Raw genomic sequence first — 11,688 nt, forward strand, 5'->3', positions numbered from 1 at the left:
TAGGGATTTTTAAGCAAAGTAACTCAATATTTTTCATAACTTCAGCGCTCTGCATAGTTCTCAAACAAAATTTTAAGTCTTTCAGCAAATGTTGCACTTTGCAAATAGCTTTTGCATTTTCAGCAAATCCCATCAGCAATAAGAGTAAATTGTTTCAGCATTTTCAGCTTTTGCGTTTTCAGCTATTAGCTTTAGCGTTTTCAGCCATTAGCTTCAGCGTTTTCAGCTTCAGTGTTTCAGCTAATAGCTTTAGCGTTTTCAGCTATCAGCTTTTGGGTTTTCAGCTATTAGCTTCAGCATTTTCAGCTTCAGCGTTTCAGCTATTAGCTTTAGCGTTTTCAGCTATCAGCTTTTGCGTTTTCAGCTATTAGCTTCAGCATTTTCAGCTATTAGCTTCAGCGTTTTCAGCTTCAGTGTTTCAGCTATTAGCTTCAGCGTTTCAGCTATTAGCTTCAGCGTTTTCAGCTATCAGCTTTTGCGTTTTCAGCTATTAGCTTTAGCATTTTCAGCTTCAGCGTTTCAGCTATTAGCTTTTGCATTTTCAGCTGTTACCTTCAGCATTTTCAGCTTCAGTGTTTCAGCTATTAGCTTCAGTGTTTTCAGCTATTAGCTTCAGGATTTTTAGCTATTTTTTTTAGCTTATTTCAGCATCTTCAACTATCAGTACTAGCATCTTCTGTGGCCAAATTCAGTTTACTGCATTCACACTAGCATTACTGCAGGTAAAACTATATACAGTATCTAGTAGTTCATAATTATGTTAAAAAGTTTCAGTTTTAAAATGTCGTTTTTGAGTGTTCAATAAATGTTTGTCCTGTTCGGCCCGCGACCTAAGGTGTGTTTTTTTTAACCCATGTACGATTGAATTCTACACTCCTGGTCTATACAATGTGAGTTATTAGAGATTATTTTTACCAATTATCCCAGTACTTCGATATCATCGATCATGAGGTATCCAGGGATTCACAGCCCTAGTTCGGATGATAAAAAGGATCGATGGCTGGATGATAGTTTATCGGATTTGTGTGCAGATTGTGAGTTTGAAAAGAAATAAACGTATAAACATACGGGAAGGACGTAAAACGACGAGATGAAATCCTATTGTCTGGATTTCATGATCCACATCATGTGCACGTCCAGACATTCACTAATACGATGTGACTAAAGCCCCTCAAATTGGCAATTTATTTAGCCAATTTAGCTGTAATGATCATAGAGGTAATGTCAAAGTCAGCCTCGGTGTTTTCTCTGCCCACCTCCGTCTTTGTATTCCACAACGGCACCAGGTGGGAAGGAGACGGCAGATTGTGCAGCGTGCCGTTTACAAAAATGAAAGCTGATGAGGAGCAGAAACACTGCAGGGCGCGCCAGAATAAAGAGAAAAAATGCAACCACCTTTAGTTCAAGACCTGTCAGCTCAACTGGACTGCCTGGGCGCACAACGCCCGCCACATCACATCAGCATCTAAATGGCCTGCTGTGCGCTGATAACTATGAAATGACTGTCTGCGCTGGATTAGCTTCCCCCCAAAAATATGGGACTTACTGCCTCTGCAGCAGAAATGGAACTCTGCGGTGACAGCATGAATGTTACCATAAAACCGTCACTCGTCTCAGGTACAAAACAGACACATTTGCTGGTGGATTTCATTGAGATTTTGTGATCTGCTGCAGCTGTGGCGTAAACGCTGCTGTGGTTGTAACCTTTCGTAGTGCTAACTTTGCCACGATTGCAGTGGGGGGGGGGCTCTGTCTTAGTGTCGCACACTGCTACTGCGAAGGACTGAGCATGAAATCCAATTTACTGCAGCTAAGCTTACCCTCAAGTCAAAGGCAGCTATTTCAACCCAGGCGGGGGGACAGACGAGGGTGCGCACACACAAACCTTTGTAGTGGGAATGAATGATCCTCTGGAAAGAAGTAACTTATAGGTTTGATACTGATTAATGTTGTGTTTCTGTGTGTGAGATCTGGACAGCGAGGGAAGGGTGAGGAGGAGTGCTGCTGAAGGGGAACGCATTTGATTTCACCCTGCACTTTATTTTAATGATAGATGCTTTGCACTCCAGTGGCCACACTTAAATGCCTCCTCACAGGGAACTCTCAGAAGTCCTCTTGTACTGGAAATGTGTGTGGGTGTTTCATGTGCGTCTGTGCAGCGCTCTGGAGAGTTGCAACTCCCCTTTTCTTGCACCTACTTTTTCTGATTTCTCAGACATCTCTCTGTTCCTATTCTAATTATTTTCTTGACTGTGTTTTTAAAAAATGTGTCTTATTGTTCCAGATTTCAACGATTATTTTAATGGTCAACTAATCACAGATTATTTTTTCTGATTAGTCAACTAAACGGCTCATGCTCAAAGTGGATGTAAAACACACATCTTAACCATCATTAGTTTTAAACTAGCAAAAAGGTATATAGATATATAGCATTGACTGCGATAATGCTAGTGTGTATGTGTTAGGCTGAATTTGGCCGCTGAAGATGCGGAAATTGATAGATGAAAACGCTAAAGCTAACAGCTGAAAATGCTGAAGTTGATAGCCAGCTAAAATATTAGTTAAATACCAATACTGAAAAAAGTCTAATTTAGCCAAAACAGCTAGCATGCAGCTAAAATATTGGCCAAACTCCATATTAGCCTAAAAAAACAGAAAAAGTCCTATATTGGCCAAAATACCTAGCATGTACCTGAAATATTAGCTAAACTCCAAATTAGCCTAAAAAAATGAAAAAAGTCTAAGTTAGCCAAAACAGCTAGCATGAAACTGAAATATTAGCTAAACTCCATATTAGCCTAAAAAAAAACCAGAAAAAAACTATATTGGCCAAAATAGTTAGCATGTAGCTGAAATATTAAATCCAAATTAGCCTAAAAAAATCCTAAATTAGCAGAACAGATAGCATGTAGCTGAAATATTACCTGAACTCCAAAATAACCTAAAAAAAGCCTAAACTAGCCAAAACAGCAAATATGCTGAAATATTAGTTAAACTCCAAAATAGCCTAAAAACTGTAATAAATGTCAAATTAGTCCAAAAAGCTGCCAAATGCCAAATAACTCTCAACTTTATTACAGTCTGACTCCAAATAATTTAAAGTAACGACTAATCGACTATTAAAATAGTCAACGACTAATTTAAATTAGTCGCTGACTATTTTAATAGTCGATTAGTCGTCTATTTGTTGACTAATCGTGGCAGCCCTTATTTTAACCAAGGATCACATCAGAAACAATAATGAACAAGGCATCATTGGGGCGTAATGACGGCAGGTTGAAGAGATAAAGTCATCTGAGCGAAGAAAAGAGGTCTGGCGAGGGGGGGAGACGAGGCGGAAGGGGGAGGCAGCTGCCTGGTTGGAGGTGAGTCCAAGGTGACCAGAGGAAGTAAGAAAGGCTGTTAACCTGCAGGTTAATGTACACAGCAAAGGCCATCTGTTTGGACGGCAGCGCCTGTCCATTAAAGACATCCCTGCAACAACATCCCGGATACCTGACCTTTGCTTGTCACGTGCGATTATAGACATGCATGAACACATTTGGGCTATTTGGCAGCTTGAGGGCTGCCTTCATGTAACGTCTTGTTTTTTTTACTGAAGTTCAGCTAAATATGTCGGGGTGTAACGATTGTTTTTAGCAACAACCCGATTAATTGACCTACAATGGATCTTTATCCCAAACTTCCACCAGACCTAAATGTACTGAACAAGTTTTCCAGATTCCTTCTATTTCTGTAAGATAATCAAGATCAAACAAGTAAACATTAATGAATGTCAAATGTATTCAAATGTATTGTTTTTCCACATCAGAATATTTATTAGAACATTCTACTACACTGTATGGTCACATGACTTTGCTAAATTCAAAGTGTTCCCACACTGTGTTGTCTGCTCTGATGGTTGTTTTTGGTCAAATAAACCATATCTGAATCCAAATGGTATTTTTCAATAAAGATTATAATCAGATTACTTCATTTTATAATATTTATAGTCAGTATAGGTCAATTTCATTAACATCTTGCCTCAGACAGATTAAAAAGGAACAAAATAATATTGCATCTTTAAACATGTGCTTAAAGTCGGCATTGAACAAAAAAAAACCTTGCTATGTTACAATATTAACATATATTAGAACTTAAATATATATATATTGTTATTTAATGAAATAAAAAAAATAAAAAAAATCAGCACTACCGATTTTTTTTTTTTTTACTATTTTGTACCTTTAGGGGCTCCGTACATCCATACAGGATCAATCTGTTGAATACTCATCATGTCTACAAACATCTCTGCAAAACTTTACATTTTTTACACTTTTACATTTTTAGAGCCTCTAACTCAGTATGTTACTTTAGTGACCTGGTTTGTCTGTTTCCAAAACTTCAATCTGTCAGGTGATAATTAAACTAATTAAATAACAATAATGTAACATATTTAGTGTAAAAAAAACTGTGACAGACTAACGACCTGTCCAGCAGCCGGGTTAGCCTCCGGCACCCCCGCAACCCCGAAAGGGACGAAGCGCACAAGAAAATGAATGAATGAATGAAAAAAAGGTTAAAAAAAGTCAGTAAAGTTTTAATAAATTGATTATAACAACAAATTTTATTTGTTGGGCACCTTTCAAGGGTCTCAATGTCACCTTACAAAAAGATAAACACAAATCATACATTAGCATAAAGCTATAAAAGTTCAAAATTAAGTGCATGGTGATAAATTAAAATACTGTATTTAAATAAAACGTGTGCAATCACGAGAAAGTTTTAATAAAGAAAAGATGTTTGCGTTTTTGTATTTGGAGGCTCTATGAGAAACAAATGGGACATGATGAATGTGGCTGCTAACAGTCTCATTACAGAACTGCTGAAATATTGTTTCACAACTGCAAACACATGGTTCTAATAACCAAAGTCAACAGAACTACCAGATGCATTTTTCTTTTTTCACTCTAACCATTTACACACCTGCTGAGAGGAAGAATAACACGCTGCTGGAGATACCAACCTCCAGAAACATGAGCTCTGAGTACACAGAAGGGTACACAGACGCACGTGCACGGGAGAGAACACACAACACGACAAGTCAAGTGCATGTGAGTGCATCATCAGTGTGTACACAGAACACAAACTTGTTCTTCGCCACACAGAGAGGTTAAAAACTAAGTGCGAGCAAAAACCATCCCCTTAAATTGTCTCTCAGCTGCTTGAAGTGTTGGTGATGTATTGTGGGGGAGGGGCTATACAGATTCAGATTAGTTCAGTGATGGTCTAACTTCAAAATGACACATGCAGCCATGTGGCCAATAAGCCATTATTTAGATCAGGGGTCTCAAACTCGATTAACCTTGGGGTCACTGAAAGTCGTGTGAGGGTGGGCTGTATGGGGACCCATTGGTGACAAAAATATATTTTACGTCCACTGTCAAAACTTTGGTCCACTGAATAAATGAATTGAACATTTGTTCATGTCTGTGTACCAATAGGCAATATCTTGTGAAACGACTGGAGCTAGCGACACAAGCAACAGTTGCTAACGTCGGACCAAAGATATGGACCATGGGTGTCAAACTCAATCGCACAAGAGGCCAAGATCCAAAACACACCTTAGGTCATGGGCTAAACGAGACCAACATTTATTAAACACTTAAAATACATTTTTAAAGCTTTAAAATGTAACTTTTTAAACATAATTATGAACTAGATATATAGCATTACCTGCAATTGTGCTAGTGTGAATGCTGTAAGCTGAATTTGGCTGCGAAAGATGCTAGTGCTGATAGTGAAGATGCTGAAATTGATAGCTGAAAACACTGAAGATTATAGCTAAAATCACTGAAGCTAAAACGTTGAGGCTGAAATATTAGCCAAATACCAATTAGCCTAAAAAACAAAACAAACAAAAAAAAAACCTTAGGTTAACCAAAACAGCTAGCAGATAGCTGGAAAAATAGAAATACTTCAAAATAGCCCGAAAAAACTGAAAATAGCCTAAATAAGCCAAAACAGGTAGCGTGTAAATATTAGGAAATCTCCAAAACCACCTAAAAAACATTTAAAAAAAACTAAATTAGACTAAACAGCTAGCATGTACCTAAAATGTTAGCTAAACTCTGAAATAGCCTAAAAAGTCTTAATAAATGCAAAATAGTCTAAATGTTAGCAAAAAGACAATTTTTAAAACTTTAAAACCATAACTTTTGAACATAATAACGGATAATTAAAAGGCAGGAATATTATTCCAGAATAAATAAACTTAAACTCTAAATAATTTTAAATTATTTTTAAAAATATATTTTGTCAAAATGATACGAGTTAGAAATGAGCAAAAGATAACATCGGGTCATTAATAACAATAAAATAAAATGATCTGTAGGGCCAGATATATGTACCCAGAGGGCCGAATCTGGCCCCCGGCCCCTGGCTTTGACACATGTGATATAGATAGTGGATACAAAAACATATTTTTGACACTAATTGAACCCCATACAGCACTGGCAGCCCATGTTGAGAAAACTACGTGGAAAAAGTCACTTTCTGAAAAAAATGTAAGGAACCCATTAATGTGGTCGGAGAGGGGGTGTCGGGTTTCCTGCCCTAAAGTTTCCCTTTTTCAACCCGGTCAATGTCCCGCCCCCAAGAGCTCTATACCCCACTGTGATTGGTTGGTTTGTCAGCTCCACACACAGCACTGTGAAAGCGCCATTCACCCAAAACTCGGGGGCCACAGCAACATTGAACTTTCATATTAAGGTGGGGGCCGCAAAATATCAACTTTGGGGCCACAAATGGCCCCCGGGCCGCCAGTTTGAGACCCCTGCTTTAGATTATTTAATTTCTGGATAATTCATAGTTTTACCTTAATTCTCAACAGGATCAAGAAGCACAAACAAATTTGTCTCAATCAAACTGAAAGTTTTCCAAACGTGTGAACGCAGAGATCATATTTGTGAGGAAACAAAGTAAAGTACACCCCCCCAGCCTGACCGGCTCTTTCACTTTGCTGCTTACAGGTGTGCAAACATGGCTCCTGGAGGTCACGTAACGCATCACCTGTTTGTCAGAAAGTGGCGACAGACATCACAAAGAGTCTGACTATGACTGAACGAGTGATTGTTTCCTCAAACAGATTCGCCGAGATGTCCAGATCCACCGTTACTGTGACACTGATGTACTATAATCTCCTTATACATTTAAGGAGATATACTGATAACTACTATCACCAGACTCGGGTCACATGACTTTGACTCGAGTCAGACTTGAGTCATGAATTTAAGACTTTAGACTCGACTCGGACTTTCAATCCTCTGACTCGTGACTTGACTTCATTTAACTTGATTTAACTTGAATATTGATAACTTGTGACTTGACTCAGACTTTAGCCCTCTGACACTGAAAGACTTGTTGCTTTCTCCCAAATCCAAGGATTAAAAAGCATATTGAGAAAGCACACATAGTCTGTGGAATCAATATTACTGTTTTTAAAATGACTTGAAACATTAATAGTAGGACTTGTGACTCGACTCGAGATTTGTTGGTCTTGACTTGCGACTCGACTTGGGACCTAACTGCTTTTGACTTGGGACCTTACTCGAATTTGAGGACAAGGACTTGAGACTTGCAAAACAATGACTTGGTCCCACCTCCGATTATCAGAATACAGTTAATTTGATTAATCTCTAGAGACAGGAGAAGGAGACCACAAAAATGACTTTTTTGTTCTTTAAAAACAATGTAAAATTTCTGTACATTCTGGCAAGAATGAACAAAAATTGTAAGAAAATTTAACCATATTCTTGGATTATTTGGAGTCCGAAAATTAGACCTTAATTCTGTTCAAGGTTAGCTGTAAATTCCAGGTCATAACCCAGAATTAAAACCTCAAAACAGTGACATTACACTATAAATTTCACCAATATTTGGTCATTTCTAAACAATAGTTTAGTCAGACCGGCTGATCCAACTTTGAGAAATGGGTAAAGCTTTTTGGTGTTGATCAGTGATGACCAAAAAAACACCGGAGCTTTTGATTTAATCTAACTTTTTAATTGTTAACAGGATAATTCCAGCAGAAACTGAAGGAGAAAAGCGAATTAGTAGATTCAGACAGCATTCGAAAATTGCGAACGCACTATATAGTGATTAGAGGAGGAATTCATACACAACCATAATATTTAACATTCTGCAACTTTTCAATTGTTAACACAATCGCGCCGCTTTTCTCCTTCAGAATCTGCTGGAATTATCCTGTTGACAATTAAAAATTTACAGTAAATCGAAGAACATAAACGCTGGAGCTCCGGTGTTAAAGGGCTAAAGGTAAAGTTAGTTCTAACAAATACAGTTTTTTACTTATATTAACAATACCAGATAAGGTTGTTTTCAAGTTTTGTGTTTTTGATAGTATTGAATACTCACAAAACAAGCATGCCACTTGGCTTCCCACATCAGTGACGCACACACAGCTCTGCCAGTCTCTGTGAGCCATTGGTTGAGCCAACGGTGATGTAAGGTTGGACTTTTACATAGTGCTGAGTGAGGTCCTTTGCATCAGACTAGAAGAAGCCTTGGCTCACTTTTAAATAAATAAATACTTCAGTGTTTGAAATATTTATCATAGAAATCACACAAGAGTCACTGAACTGGGCTCCACTCTGGTTTGCTTCCAGGGAAAGCTTCAGCAGGTTTCTGTCTGCAGATGACGTCCTACATTTAAAGTCTTTATTTTAAAATATAACACAAAAAACATAGTTGTTGCTTCTGTCTTGGTGTTGAAATTTATACAATTATCTATTGAAATATACAGCTTTATGTAATTGTTTTCCTTGTTCTAAGGCTATAACATAATTTCTTTTAGAGCTGATGCAACATTAAAGCATTTAAAAATTAAAACAGTATTCAGTCAACAAGCCAGAGTTCCTACAAGATTCCTTAAGTTAAATTTAAGACTTTTAACGCTCTTTTTAAGACCATCCATGTAAAAAATTAAGACCAATTTCACAGTGTGTTTCCCATTTTATTAATTTATTCCAAATTTCTGATCAAAACTGTAAATTTGATCTCATTTGCTGTTTTAGAGCTCCTCTTTTACTTTTTTTTCTCAAACCGGTGATTGGCATTTACCGAACGCAATTCGCACGGTGGAGGCAGCCTGTTTCATTGTTAAGTCAATGGTACAGACGCGAATTGAGGTGGTCTGAAGAGCAGCTTGATTTGAGCGCCGAGCAGCGAATTCGGCGCACGAATCGCATTTGGTGTGAATGCTCCTTTACAACTAGTTTTCCCTGTTTACTTACATCATTTGATCAAAATAATCTTGGTAGAAAATTTTTAATTTTTGACATGAAATGTGAAAGGTTTTAAAGCTCAGATGTCACATTATTAATGCTTTTGGAGGTATCATTTCCAAATTCATAAATTGAATGCTTTAAAGACCTTTTAAGACCCCGCGGGAACCCTGCAAGGCCACTGCAGTTCATCAAATTTACTGGAGATGCAGTTAAAAAAACCAGTAAAATATAATGGAAAAAACATTGATTTCAGTGCTGAGAAAATAATCCACTATTCAATAAAAAATTATGACCTCAATGATCTTCTGTGTCACGTTCTGCATTAAAGATCCTCAATCCCAACTATAAATCAACAATAAAATGTAAGTCTTTTAATCTGAAAGTCAAAGTGAAAAATGTAAAGTTTTGACCTTGAGATAAATTATGAGACAAACACTGAATCATGTTAATATCCTTATACCTTTCCTTTAGAAAACAACATTATTTAGAATAAAATATCTGAACCTGTAAGATAACACGAGACAACGAGAGAAGAGTCCAATAAAAACCTCGTCATTGTACAGGTTTTTCAATGAGAGCAACCTGCAGCATGACAGAGATGTTTCATCACATACAGCATGCAGATAAAAGTTTGTGTCATTAGAGATCTGGTCGTGGATGCTACAACTGATCCATCAGATCAATGAGAGCAATAAGATTCAGCCTTACCCAGGATCATCCTGTATCCTTCCACTTTTCTGCCTGCCGTTATCTCCTCTCTTCTCTGGTCAGCTACTGGGTTGACTCAAATTTTGGGCGCCCACCTCTCTGGCACTTGAAACTCAATGTGGAATCAACCAGCAACATCTCAGTTTGCTCCCAAATCCTGTCCTCTTGGGTTTTTTCTTTTTTGTTGCCCTCTTCCAAAAGAAGCTTTTCCTTCCTCTGATCTGGAGACTCGGCTTCAGCAGCTGCTGGCAGAGGAGAAGCCCGGCAGCTCAGGCTGCAAACCAACATGCAGTTAATCTACTGCAATGAAGCCTGTAATTTATTCAGTTTTGTAAATTCACTCCAGCTTGAGAAACCCCAGAGTAATAGAGCTTCGCCTCAGAGGAGGAGCCCCTGCACTACAGCATGCCTCTCTCCGTTCCTTTCTCATATTTTGGGGTTGGTATAACCTAAAGGCACCTTGCATTCCTGAGCTGTGATTGGCTACAGGTACAGCCAATCAGAGCGGCTCCAGCAGAGCATTTTCTTGTGGTGTTTGACTCAGGAGGCAGAGTGATAATGCTGCTGTCGCTTTTGCTCTCCCTTTCTCTCTGTCACACTTTCTCGGCTATTTACTTTTGCCCATTTTTCTCCTCACATGTCTCACTCTGTAGTCAGCCTCGGTCTCACTCTGTAGTCAGCCTCGGTCCTTATAGCACCCCCTGAAATACGTCTGGATGCATGGACAGATGCAGATAACATCTTTCCCCTCCATGCATGTTTTCTGATGCCCCTTTCAACCTGTCTGCAGGCTGTTCGCTCTATTTAGAAAAACTGCTGACCGGGTTCACAGCGTTGCTATAACTGACAAGTGTGTGAGGATGACAAAAAAGAAAGGTGCAACACGGACTGACAGCTTGAGAGACTTGATGAAACATTGCACGGAGGGGAGGAGAGATTGAGGTTAATGCAGGCTGACTCTTGGAAGAAAGTGTTGTGTGAGGAAATGTGGAAGATATGGTGAAACAGCAGGATGAAGGGGAACACTGAAAGCCGTTTGACAGGCGGAGGCAAACACTGCTGAATGAGCTCAAACACTGCTGTGAGCCGATGGCACGCAAACCTCCTCCAACGTTTACCTGAATTATGTACCTGGAGTAAAAGGCACTACTAACAGATTTCTAAAGGCTTCAAAAAGACCACCAAACTGACACATGACATCATGTAACACATTTTTACACAAAGCGACAAATGTTTCAACACAGCGTCATCACATGGAAGAAATACAGGGATTCTGTGCGTCAGCGATTATCAGCTCCTATGAGTCCAGGATGGGGCTTGTGTGTCTGTGAGATAAGGTTTCCTCATTAGCAGAGCCGGCCTGAATAATGCAGGCAGGTGCATTGTTGTAGCCAATGGGCCAGGTGCTAATGTGGCGGTCTGAGGGTGGAGGTTCAGACGCAGCATGACTTTAATGGATGTCACAGAGGGAAGATGAAACTGGACCTCTGGGATCATGTGACAACCCATCCTGTTTGCATGTGACTACTCAAGGATGTATGGTAAAGTTTCATTCTGTTTACCTTTAAGACTGTTAAAAAGAATTGTGCTAGACTCCTCAACTATGCTGTTAACATAGAGTAGCCTATGAACGGGAGAATGTTTGGAAGGTTTCTATCGTGGAAATTAAAAAAAAAAAATGTAAAAGATCCAA

The 11,688-nt window shown here is 38.7% G+C and overlaps 1 protein-coding gene across 2 annotated transcripts in view; it reads right to left on the bottom strand.

The window, feature by feature from the left end:
• The window catches only part of LOC112145655 (zinc finger protein 385A), a 45,059-nt gene that overhangs the window by 27,965 nt on the left and 5,406 nt on the right, over positions 1-11,688 (bottom strand). Inside the window, exon 1 of one of the 2 annotated variants that reach the window (XM_024271017.2) lies at positions 9,996-10,413. The exons of the other annotated variant lie outside the window; for it this stretch is intronic. Coding sequence (XP_024126785.1) covers positions 9,996-10,005 — 10 coding nt within the window. The 5' untranslated portion in view covers positions 10,006-10,413. Of the gene's footprint in view, positions 1-9,995; positions 10,414-11,688 lie in introns of those variants that run through there. 2 annotated transcript variants of the gene reach the window in all.

Source organism: Oryzias melastigma, linkage group LG5 (assembly GCF_002922805.2).
Source record: "Oryzias melastigma strain HK-1 linkage group LG5, ASM292280v2, whole genome shotgun sequence".
Lineage (NCBI taxonomy): Eukaryota > Metazoa > Chordata > Actinopteri > Beloniformes > Adrianichthyidae > Oryzias > Oryzias melastigma.